This window comes from Cygnus atratus, chromosome 15 (genome assembly GCF_013377495.2).
Source record: "Cygnus atratus isolate AKBS03 ecotype Queensland, Australia chromosome 15, CAtr_DNAZoo_HiC_assembly, whole genome shotgun sequence".
NCBI classification, from domain to species: Eukaryota; Metazoa; Chordata; class Aves; order Anseriformes; family Anatidae; genus Cygnus; species Cygnus atratus.
In genome coordinates, this window is record NC_066376.1 from 6,730,006 (window position 1) to 6,742,624 (window position 12,619).

Sequence of the window (12,619 nt, forward strand, 5' to 3'; positions counted from 1 at the left end):
GGCTGACCTGACCCCAAGAGCAGAAAGCAGAGCTTTTCCCATAGGAGATGCTTTTATTGTCCCTGTCTCACAATCTCACAGAGAGAAAAAGCTTCACCTGCAGGAAAATCACAGCCAGGCACTGAGGATTAAGCAAGGGAGGCAAATTGAGTTTGTTGAGGGAGGAAGAGAGCGCAAGGACATGCAGGTAGTCCCTTGTAACCCCTGAGGGATGAAGGATACAGATAAGTACGTAAAACCCATCTCACCGTTTTGCAATCCGTTTTTTGCATCTCTTGGATAAATGAGACGGAGCGGCAGTGCAAGTGCTGTGTTGCAGAGAAAATCCTCAGTACCGCAGCTGGATCTCAGGAAGTGTAAAGAGCCACAGGGTAACATCGAAATTTTCCAAGTGCATGGACAGCTGCAGAGTCTGAGCTGTTCTGTCATCTTTGCATGCTATGTATGTGAGAGTCGTGGGAATTTAAAATGGGTAGTAAAATAGTAACAAAGGCATTTTTTAGTGATCATGTATCAACCTAAGAATGAGACTACAGAGCAGTTCTTCCTCTTGTTCACAGTGTGAATACTGCTGGGTTATGCTGTAATGCCTATCTTTTAATCTACCTGGCTACAAGCTTTTAAAATATGTGTTTATAAATCCTTGAGAAGAAAGACATAGAATGAAACAAATGACAGCTGAGAATTATGTCTGTGATGAATATTGTCATAATAAATTCTCTCCTCCACCCAAAAGAGCGGTGAGGGATTCCTTCTGTACCACTCCACATTTTTACAAGTCAAATACAGCCACTTGTTCAATTTATAGCTTGCTTTTGGCCTGAAAGTCTCAACACATATTACACAAGCTCAGCTGTGCATGATTCAAAATTATTTGCTTGAGAATACTGTGTTTCTAGATAATTTAGGCTGAGATTTCCTACTCTTCAAGGGCTTTTGCAACCCAATCCAGAGGAACTGATGTATCTAAATTTTCTGGGCAGTGTGTCAAGCCATAATCTTTTAAAGGTGTGGCTATACAGCTTGTTTCTACAGCTATAATTGCAAGAGGAAGGGATGCTGAAATGATAATCAAAATAATGCTTTCATACTAAAGATGGGTTGTTAGGCATTGGAATGGGCTGCCCAGGGAAGTGGTTGAGTCGCCATCCCTGGAGGTCTTTAAAAGACATTTAGATGTAGTCCTTACTGATATGGTTTAGTGGAGGTTTTGTTAGTGTTAGGACAGAGGTTGGACTAGATGATCTTGGAGGTCTCTTCCAACCTAGACAATTCTGTGATTCTGTGAAAGATTAGCCATTTTCAACGCTGTGTTCCTTATCAGAGTTGTACTGTATATTAGTCACCAGCTCCCTGCTTTAGCTTGACTTGCTGTTACTACAGAAGGGGACAACAATTTAAACAACTACTTCTGGAATATTTGGGTGATGTACACAGCTTTGCCCTGAACAAGATCTGCAATGAAAAATGAATCCATTTACACGTGATGGCTACACATTTTGCCATATCTTTATTGCACTTTAACCACGTTGCAAACAATTCCACAAAAATGCTGCAAAAGTAAGCCTAGAGCTGCTGAAAGCAGCTTTTTACCCATATATGTATATATTTACACAAAACTATCAAAAGCAAAGTTGAAAAGTAGCAGCTCAGCTATGATAGTCTAGAAAGATAAGAGCTGCCACCTCCTTAAGGATAAATAGTACAACTTGTCATTTTACATCACTTTGTAAAACCAACATTCAAGTATTCCTGTCAATGCACAATTAGTGAAATTCCCTTCCGGTAACCGCTGTTTTTATTATTACTATTATTATTATTTGCCTTTAAAAGTTCATAATGCCTTAACCCTTTAAATGCTGAGTAGCTGGGAAAAAAAAGCATTCAATTTAAATAAGATACAGTGGATTAGAGCACTTAAAGGGTTAACAAAATACTAAGTGGACTGTCACCACAAATAAAGTGTGAGTCACAAAACTATGCCGTCCCTCTTAGTTAAATTTGGTAGGTAGGTTTGGGGTTTCATAGATATACGATATATAAATAGAAAATATTAAGTAAAGGCCTCCTTTCTATACAAAAAGGACAGGAGGTGTTTTGCTATCAGACTGTTGTCTGTCACTGAGTATTTTCTCAACCTTTTCATAATCTCTTCTTAGGAACTAATGAAAATGCATCACGTTAGACTTATTTTTCTTAATGAACTAATCCTTTGCAGAGTCTACACTTTACCTACTCTGGGAACAATTACATCTCATTTCTGAATTCACTGAATTCACAAAGTGGCATACACAGTCTTTTGCAAGACTTTTTTTTTTCCTTTTTGAATCTTCTTTATTTGGCTGGTAAAAATGTAGTCTTGCGATTTCACTACCTCTCGGTCGCAACAGTGTTAACATCAGTGTTAAAGTCATTTTCAACCACATTGTCATAACCATCCTTTTCTATACAGTCACTAACAGCCTTGAGGACAATCCGCAGCCGCCTGTCCATCGCCTCCAAGTGAGGCTGGTAAAGAATGGGAGCTATTTTATCTTTTAGCAAAGATTCCTTCATCAGGAGACTGAGTTTGTACTCCTCCTTGGCTAACAACTGTAATCGCAGATAGGTAGACTTCCTTATTCTAAGAGAAAAAGGAAAAAAAAGCAAATTAGTATTTTCATCACTATTGATCTCAACAGGGCTTGTAGTCAGCATAGTGATAATAGAGTAAAAATGTTACTATGTGATCTAAAACGATCAGAACCAGACGGTGTCATACTCTGAATTTTCCAATTTTCACCTGGCTAGGAGCACTTAGAGATGGGCAAAATCTCATGCAAAATTGAAACTCTAAATATCACTTGTCCTCTGAAAATCTTGGCCACGGGCATCGAGGAACAAATACCTTTGGGAAGCACTCAAACAAGATGGGGGGAGTGTTCCCACTATACTCCAATGGGATGTGTATGTTGCCTTAATAAAGCCACATCTTAATAAAGCCTCTCTCACAACAGCTCACAGCTATGCTCCTGCTGGAAGATCTTGATTCAGTAAAGCACTTCAGCACGTCAGTGCCAATGCTCGGGGCTAGCTCAGGTCAGGCTCTTCAGGCAGGATCACAGCATCTCCTTGTCTCCAAGGTTCACAGCAGAAGATGCACTTGAACATTTCAGTCCTACTAGTGGAAACAACTGTATAAAACGGGGAACAACTACAGAGATGAAACATACCTGCAGCACTGGTTTAAAGGCACCAATATGGAAAGTTCATCATGGGAATATTTTCCAAACCTGTTCAAAGGTAAGAACAAAGATGTGACAAAAGCTGTTTTGAAAACTCACTCACTCACTTCTTTTTTTGTTTGCTTCAGGAAATGGAAGTAAAAAGTTCATAGTTGTGTACGTTCTGCTTAACTGGACTGGAGCTGAGGAAATCTAGACTCCAAGTTCAGCCACTTATTTTGAATAGATGCTATTGTATTGGTGGGTTTCAGTTTTTCTGTTCTGAAACAGGGGAAAAATATTTATTTTGTACCCTGCTCTACTAAACTGTTCTCCTTATAAACTCTGAGGTATGGACAAGGCAAACCTGTGCCTGACCAGCACATAGCATAGAAGAGTTTGGCTTCCCTTTGGAGTTTGTAATATTGCCCTATTATACTCATAATTGCTACTAAATCATAAATCACAGGATGCAGAAATCATCTTATAATGGCTACTATAAAGTAATTAGTTTGGTCAAAATTGTTTCATTGTTCAAAAAGACTATTAAAGGTACTTACCCTCTTCCATTATCTAAGTGGATAATAAATGTTTCATTTCCAAATTTTTCAAACGTTTCATAGTGATGTCGATCCATGTTACCTATAGAATAAAGACAAGAAAGACCAGACCATTCTCACTCAGGCTGGCTGGGTGTGCTGGCCAGAAGAATGCCAAAACCATGGTTCAGCAAGAATCCCAACACTCCCCAAAGGTAGAAGGTGGAAAAAATTACGGATCTACTGGCACTATTCATTTCTACTGTGGAAACCTCAAAGTATGTGATACTACAAAATGGGCTTTTATGCTAAACTGTACCCATAAATTCCCTGGAGAATCCCCGAACATCTCCTTTAAACGTCTCACCATCAGAGCCTCTGGGAGGGAAGATGAGTTTTTCTGTCTCCCTGTAGCTTTTACACTTAAGCTCTAGAGGACCTATCAGGAGACAAAAATAAACCTTCCTACCCTCCAGAAAACCCTGTCCTGGAGTACACCAAGGGAAATTCCACTTGAGCACTATGGCATCTCAATGGCCTGTTCATCCACAAGGCAGCCACATCCTGAGCCAGCACAGCTTTGTCACTGAAAATGACACCAACTGCTCCAAGCCTCAGTCTATGTGGAGCACAAAGCAGCAATGGTATGCATGCTGGGTGCAAGGTTTAGCTTAGGGGGAGGAAACGCACCCTTCAAACAGGGATGTTAATCCATATGACTTCACCAATATTTTTGAACCATGACCAAATACCCTGTTTTAACTTGGTTAAGAACTTTGCCCGAATTTCTGTCTGTCTGGAAACCCAAAACAATCTTATGGCTCTAACATGGGGATTAGGGTGCTCCTGGTACAGCTGAACAGCTCTGTTTGGGCACACACATCAGTCCAATGCATGATCTCCCTTTTACGGTCAATGTGCAGAGTATTAGTGTCAAGCTAGGAATTCTGTCTTCATGATGGGGACTTTAGTCACTTCTAGATGCAACATATGGCTCCTGAGCTGGGACTTGGCCTCTCCTGCTGCAGTCAATTGCAGAAACCTCAGTAGTGGGAATGGCAGAGGATACATCCATGCTGGCACGTGTCCAAGGATCGAGTACGTGTGCTGGCACCGTGCAGTTATATTGGCTGCAGCAGGACAGGTTTCATGTGCAAATGTCTTAGTGTTAACCACTGAGTAGGCTTGGAATAGGTCACTGTTATCTACTTGTTAAAAAATTATTTAATTGTGGTCAGGTTACCTAAACAGAAAAATCTTGCTGTTATTTACTGCAGTTGCCTTCATAACAAAACAATACTTCTCCACCCCCCAGTCCCAACCCCCAGGTTTACAGAGAAAGCAGCAGTGACTACTGCTGGAGGATGAAAACAATGTGCCAATAACCAACGATCCTTGCACAGGCATACATTACAATGGCAAGGCACTCACTAAAGTGAATTGTGAAGCCTTTAGCTGCTGTGAAGGAGACTAGCATGACCTGCATTCATCACTGTGCATTTCTGAACATCTTTGTTCTTTTAATCTGCGCTGATGGGAATACATAACCATGTAAATCTGCATTTTCTCATAATCATCTAGAATGGCATATACTGTAAATGCAGCTTCAACCATGCTTTAGTAAATTGCTGAGCTATGCAGAGCGGTGTAGAAAGAAGTGGTTCTTATTCTAATTAAATGTTGCATTTAATTTTTGAAAGAGATGAAACATACCCATTAGGAAATCAAAAACTGTCATATCCATTATATCCAGAATTCTGGTCCCACTGTCATATGGCGGTGTTTGTTTAACCTCTTCACAATAATCTGGATCAACTTCCCACCTGGAAAAGCCGATATTTTGATATTTTATGTGACATGCAAAGCTTACCGAGTATTAAAAAAAAATAAATTGTTATTTTGTGAAGATCTAGTTGTATCATGTTAAATTGAGGACAGGGTCAGGTGGAGGCAGCAGACTCTTCAGGCTGCTTTCAGTAATCCAAGCAACTGCTAAAGATTGTGACTGATTAAAAAGGAAGGAAAACACAAGACTGGAAACTATGTGGCTAACAGCTTCAAGATTTAGGAGACCAGCTGCACCATCAGTCAAAAACATTTGAGACTTGTTTAGGGCTGAGGAGAGCAGTGAATCTTTCTCTTTCTGCTAAGCCTTAAGTCCCATTGCATCCTTTCAAAAGCCACTGCAGGTATGTATCCCACCAGGGAATTATGCCATTGAAGGTCATTTCAGGTTCAGACCATAATGCAGAGCTCCTTGGAAGCACAAGTATTCTATCCCTTCCCAGGAGCTGGACCCACTGAAGGAATGCAAATGTTCTCCTAAGCTTTAGTGCTTTAGATCAGGTAAAAGAAGCACTGTTTTATCTTTTTATTGACATTCACAGCGGGTGAACGAACCCTTTGCTCACCGCTACTCACTCTGCTTTTTTGCGCTTGTGGTAGGAACGTCTCCAAGGGTTTCTCCAGGTCTTCCTTTTAGCTAAGGACAAATCAGGAAGGAAAGCAGCTAGAGACCCTTCGATCTGATCTGGTTTTCCACACAGGGCGTGCTCAGTTGAGCAGTAGTAGGAGCATTCACCATAGAAGCAGATGTTGTTGGCTGGCAAATAAAGAAAAACAGTTTTAAAGCCTACTCTTAAATTAGTGTTCAAGAATTCATAAAAATACTGATGCGTGCAACGGAACATAAGCAGAAATAAAGCCCTAACCCAGAACCCACCGTTACCACGCATAATTCTCTTCCACTGAAACCACTAGAAAGACTGATTTATTTCAGTGGCTGGGATCACGCCCTGTGATGAGCTCTCTGTGACTACTTCCAGTTTATTTATATTCCAAAAACACAAAATATATGTTGCTGGTTTTTTTTTCCTTTCAGTCCCAGACTGATACATCTTTTTGCATATATTTGGTACCCCACGCTAACTGGGGTGGCTGAAACCCCAAATCCTGTGGGCAAACAATGACATGACCAAAATTAAGCCTCTTTCCAAATCTTGGTTCACTTCTTTAAGAATAGACAAAAAACTTTCATCTGATTACTTGCTGGTGTGAGAAGAACTGGCAGCTTTACCAAGGAGAATTATGTAGCATGCAGACTCGTGTGGGGGTGTGTGGGGAAGGTGGAAATAGCACAGAAGTAAATCTTTCACCACACATCCCAAACAGAAATCTTCTCCTCCACACATCACATTACTCCATCAACCACAGAAAAAGGACCTGCAGCGGATTTGGGGTGTGTGTTAACCTGAAGTTTCCCCAGAGCTCCCACCACACATATCTGTACCACCAGGAACCATTCACCTTGTTACAAGAACCCCCTTCCCACTGGAGGTGGGAGAGAGCAGTTCATCCCCAGACCCCAGCATTGGACTATGAACAAGAATAGGATCATGATGCTGATGTTGTCGGAGTGCAACAACTCTTCCTACAATTGCTTTGTGAACATAAAATGTCATTAGAGGAAGACTGTGCCCTTTACTTACAGTAGCACAAGGATGCAGAAGTCACATTGCTTCCTAATTCCCCCCAAGGCCTCTAAATTCAAATATTGCTTCTGAGCTACTCTCCCTTTGGGCAGGATCAGTGTAAAGGAGGCAGGAATGGCTGGTGAGTAGATGGAGTCTATTTTCTGCCTGCTGCAGAAGCCCATGTGGCTCCAGGAGGCAAACTGGTGGGGTTTCATCGCAGCTGTGCCCTGCAGCACTGTGCTCTGCCCATTGCTGCGATGTCCCCTCAGCCCTGGGGCACATCCCCGCAATCCAGAGCCAGCCTAGGGCTGGCAAAGCACCGGTGGGACTGCGGCACTGCTGGTGTGCAACAGAAGGGAGATAACGGGTGAAGAGGTCAAGGAGCCATCAAGGCAATCCCCGATGCCATCAAGGTAAGGGGAAGGATGGAGAAGCAGGGCACAAGGCTGCAAGTGGGGAAGGAGGAACACAAGAATGCGGAGAAGGTCTTGCAATGGTTTTGATTGCATTAACTAGCCACATTACATGGTTCTGACTGCTAATCCTGGAATTACATCAAATAATCGGATTAAAAGGAAGATGTTTTACTGCTTGGCAGTTTGAATCAGATCTTTATTCCCAAGCCTCTATCAATGGTCATCAGATCTGTCCATCACACTGGGGTTACTTTATGCTGGACACACACTTTTCAAATCTCTCTGTTGTGACTGGCTTCGAACAGCCACCCACCTCTCTATCCTCAGGTACAATTCCTACCCGAACTGCATATTTACATTCACACAGTTGGCTCATACCAGCTAAACACATCCTGATTCACTCCAGAAATATCTACCCTGTGGTCAAAAACCTCGCCGACAATTACTGAAAGAAAAGTGCTTAGGAGAAGAGAAAATAAGGAACAGAAATAACAAAAGCAAGAAAGGGAGCACTCAGAATGCCATTCTGTTATTAAAATGTTTTATTGTGCAGAATACCCTTAAAAATATTTTTAAAGCTTCTCCTTACATTTAAGATATACTTAGTCCATTAACAGTTTAATTAAAGGAACAGTGGTTTGAGCCTTCCCGTGAGCTAAGAAATGACCACGTCCTTGGCCATAAAGCCACTTGGCGTGGCGATTGCTGATGAACCCCAGCACAAGCCTTGGCGCAGCTCATCGCATGATATACCTAACTTGTAAACAGAAACCCCACTCATTTTTTTCTTCTTTTCACCAGGTTAAATGAATCTGAATCCCTCTGCTTCTCCTTGTACCCAGGACCATGTCAGTGTCCCTCCTTTGGACTCCACCCATTTTCTTAGCCTAAAATCAAGCAACAGCTAAACAAACCCAACCTAACGCAAGCTGTGGGCTCACAGCCCTGCAGTCTATGATCTCTCATGGGTTTCCTGTTCAAAAAATGCTATCACAGTACGGACTTGGCACAGTTTTTACAGGGCTAACACAGGTGCCTCGACTTGCCTTTGATCATCCTGGCAAAACCAGGAAGGCTTTGTGCCTCCATGTGAATCTCTTCCATAATTCAGGATGAAAGTGAAAAGTTGTCCAAGCACCTGCGGGCAGCACTGTGAGCTGCAGATGGTCTGCGAATGGGAGGATCAGAGTGGGTCATTAGGAAGGCTGAGATCTTCTCAGCCAATAAAAACCCGGGGAAAACATCTGTGATTTATACCTTTAAAAGAAATGCTTGCAGACCAAGTATTTCAAGGGGCTCCAAGCTGCCACAAGGTATGATTTACAAGAAATCACATACAGATGCTGCCGCTCGCTGCAGGCTAGCACAAAAAGAATTAGGAGATATGAAGAGATCCCTGATTTCCCAGGTGCCTGCTGCCTCGGTGGGAAGGCAGGGCTCTCCCCTGCGCTGCAGCCAGAGCTTATGTTTGCACTGAAGCTGCAGTGGGGCTCCTGCTTTGATTCAGCTGTGTCAGCACCACCTGCTCCTGTGTGCAGGGAACGAACCCACTCGTAGTTATCTTGATCACTTGAGACAATTTATCTTCCAGAGGCTGGACGACCTGGCAGAGGGAAGCAGATGTGTGGTTATCTGCAGCTGTACCAGTTCTGTAAGGAGGAAACAGCATGGTGATGCCCCTCCTGTGCTGCTGCAGCCTCTGCTGCACACTATGTAAATCTGACCTTTCCAGAAAGGAATTATATTAAGCACAGCATTTCGCGCAGCGGGGAAGATAAATACTGTGTTTAATAGTTTGCTTCCGAATTTAACTTTGGGAACAATGAAACCCTGCTTGGTATTGTCAACGGAAGCAACTGGGACTAATCATCTGACAGTAATCACACATTTGTATCCAGATAAATCTTCAGGAAAGCTCGGGGGCTATCGCAGCCATCACATTTGCTGCTGCAGGGTGACATGGCTGGCACATGGGCTGCTCTGCTCCCGCTGGGCTCCTCCGGCTATTGACTTTCCCGCAGAGCCCCCACTGCCTTCAAGAGGAGCCCAACCTCTGAGCGACGGCAGGATGCGTCCTGTCATTAGGACAGCAAATGTGCGGTAAAAACACAAGCATATTTCTTGGTGGGAAGTTTCTTTTGATGACAAAGCTTTTTCTGACATCTGGTATTCTCTCAGATATGTAGTATTTACTTTCCATCACTCCTGTCTGATTTCTGGGGGTAGCGGAGGTGACAGGGTGCTGGATCTCAAGTGATTATTAAAGAAATTAATTGCTTTGATGGATACAGAATAGATATCCTGGTATGTCTACCCTAGTTCTTGTACACAGCAAGTGAGATGAAGCAGCCCGAATTATCTGGGGAAAGATTTCTAAGGTTTCTTAAAAATGCAGGAGTAAAGAGGTACCAAAGATAGAAAAACACAGTTCTCATTTAGGACTTCAAGGTGCAGTAGCAAGCCTCTTGGAAACTGAAGTAGGTGACCCACATTCTGCACAGCATGCCGAGTGGGAAATTCCAGCTGGAGACACAAACCCGGGGCTTTGATGGGAGGCCCATGCTGAGAGCAGGGTTTGGCCTTTGGAAGGGAAAAATGAGAGCCCCAAAGTACAGCTGCAAAAGGAGCAGCTGCCAGGAATTTGTGCTCCTGTGGGCTGGGTAGAAATGGCAGCAGCAGCAGTGCTGGCAAAGCAGAAAGGGATGTTCATATACTGTGAAATGTTCAAATGCTGTGAATTTGCAGCATGTAAACTCCTTCTTCATTTAAAAAAATACAAAAAAAACACCAACAAATAAATAAAATTGTTTCCCCAAAGCACAATGGAGGCAAGAGAATCCCGAATGGTGTTACAAATGTCTGACTTCCATTATCTGAGGATGAATGGTCATGATTTGTAATGAAATCCATGCAAAAATCACCACGCCTGTTGATCGAAACTCCACCTAATTACAATTAAGAAGAAGAGATTGTCTGTGTACTCATCTGAACATTTTCTGTGCGTCACCCTGATAGCTGAACAATAATTCTTCTTGGGAAGAAAAGGAACAAGTGGAGATACCTTAAAGCAAATTGCTTGGCAGAGCAATTCTTTTATTGAGATTTGCATGACTCTTAATAGAGGACATTTAGCAAGCCTGTGCAATTCAAGCACTGGAAAGAACCCTGAATATTTACTAAGCAATGCATGAAAAGATCTTTCATTTACCTGCTCAAAATAATAGCTAATTCAGAATTACTATTGTTTGCTGAGGAAAAAAAAATCCATAATTCCTAGGAATTGGTTAATATGAACAAAAACATAATGCTTGCTAGCTGTGTAACATTGATTTCTTTAAGCTGCTGCCTCAATTACTTCCAAAACGAAGGCTGACATCATTAATATGTCTCTTTTTTTCCTAGCAAATTACCATTCATTTGTGAAAGTAGCAGGGCTACTGCAGTCTACCCCACCGCAAAGGATGTAAAATTAATTTAAATAATTACTGACCTAATTCCATTTCTCATGTTTAGTCCAAACTGCCTGGAAGAGCATTTTTCTGCAATCTGCTTTCTCTCCTAATGCATCGCCTGACCCCGTCCTGCCCCTCACAGCCCTGCCTGCTCTCAGCCATTTGCACTCCCTGGTGGAAGGACGGATGCTGCGTGCTGTGGAGCAACATCTGCCGGTAGTTTTGTGGCAGCAAGAGGCCCCTGTTTCCATTCCTGATGGGACAAGCGAGGTGGCCCAGGCACCGAAAAGCAGGGAGGTGTCTTCCAACACTTCCCAGTGCTGGTCCAGGGAAAAATACCACGTGTTGGTGAACATCATCAGTTATGATGCTCATAACGAACCTCTGAAGGCTGGAAGGGGTTTTCATTGCAAATGATGGCCTCCCAGCCCAAGGGGAAGGGTTTTGTATGAAATAAATTACATGCAGGGCTTGTTGCATCACTGGTAGACATAGTGTGTCCCCAGTCGCTGTCATCAGGCGTTGCTGGGGAGGGAGGTGCAGAGCTACAGCCGACTGCAAGGCAGTCCCGGGGGGCCTCGACAGCTTCATGTGGGTGCGCAGACTGGTTCTTGCAAGGATCCATGTAGCACAACAGAATTAATTGCTTAATTTAGGGCTTTTATTACTTTTTCATTAGGCATTAATTAATGCCTGCCTTTTAAGGTCAGTATGAAATACAAGACTGAAGCTGGGCATATGTTAATGAGAATCCTACTAATTAAATGGGGGCCTTGTAGGGAAGAACTTTGGCAAGTAACCAAAATGATTTAAGCAAAGTATATTGATTTAGGAAATGTAAAATTGAAAGAAAAAATAATTGCTTAAGCGTTTCATTCTACGGAAAAGCCTGATTCATAGTTAATCAAGTATTTTAATTGAATTTATCCAAGACCTCTACATAAATTTGAATAAAGGATTATGCTTGGATCATCTTTTGGATGTCTGGAATTTTGTAATGACAAGATAAAGATCTTCATCCAAACGGGCAGCATTAACTCAGCATTGTTGGGCTGTGGCTGCTGTAAGCTGCTCGATACCCGAGTACAGTTTTGTAATTCTCAGAAATCACTCAAGTTCACCCCTAAGCCTTGATATATAACCTGGGAAGACTAGAACGCAAGCAAGCCTGCTAATCCTTGTCTTACTTGCTAAAATGCGAACAAAATGTCTTATATTTCAAATGAGCCAAAGTATCTTGTGCACGTGAACAACTGCAAGGGTTTTTGTCATCTTTGAGGGGTAATTATTTGCCTACAAACAAATCAATTAAAAAATAAATAAATAAAACATAGACAGAGACAGAGGGAAAGAAGGAGAGAGAAAGGGACTGAGACAAGTGCCCGGCTGTGCACACAATGCCTGCACATCACATTTGTGAACACTCTCAGTAGTATGGGTAAAACTGGAGCACACATGATGTGTGGTAGGACGAAACCTCTTGTAATTGTGTAATGTATTTCACAAGTGAAGTTACTGGAATTAATAACAGTCTCC

The 12,619-nt window shown here is 42.4% G+C and overlaps 1 protein-coding gene across 1 annotated transcript in view; it reads right to left on the bottom strand.

Annotated features, from left to right (window-relative positions):
- Positions 1-1,487: 1,487 nt before the first annotated feature.
- FAM20C (FAM20C golgi associated secretory pathway kinase) overlaps positions 1,488-12,619 on the bottom strand; it is a 58,057-nt gene continuing 46,925 nt past the window's right edge. Inside the window, exons 7-11 of the mRNA XM_035548882.2 lie at positions 6,164-6,344; positions 5,456-5,565; positions 3,764-3,845; positions 3,213-3,272; positions 1,488-2,623 (exon numbers count right to left, since the gene is read on the bottom strand). Coding sequence (XP_035404775.1) covers positions 2,371-2,623; positions 3,213-3,272; positions 3,764-3,845; positions 5,456-5,565; positions 6,164-6,344 — 686 coding nt within the window. The 3' untranslated portion in view covers positions 1,488-2,370. The remainder of the gene's footprint in view (positions 2,624-3,212; positions 3,273-3,763; positions 3,846-5,455; positions 5,566-6,163; positions 6,345-12,619) is intronic.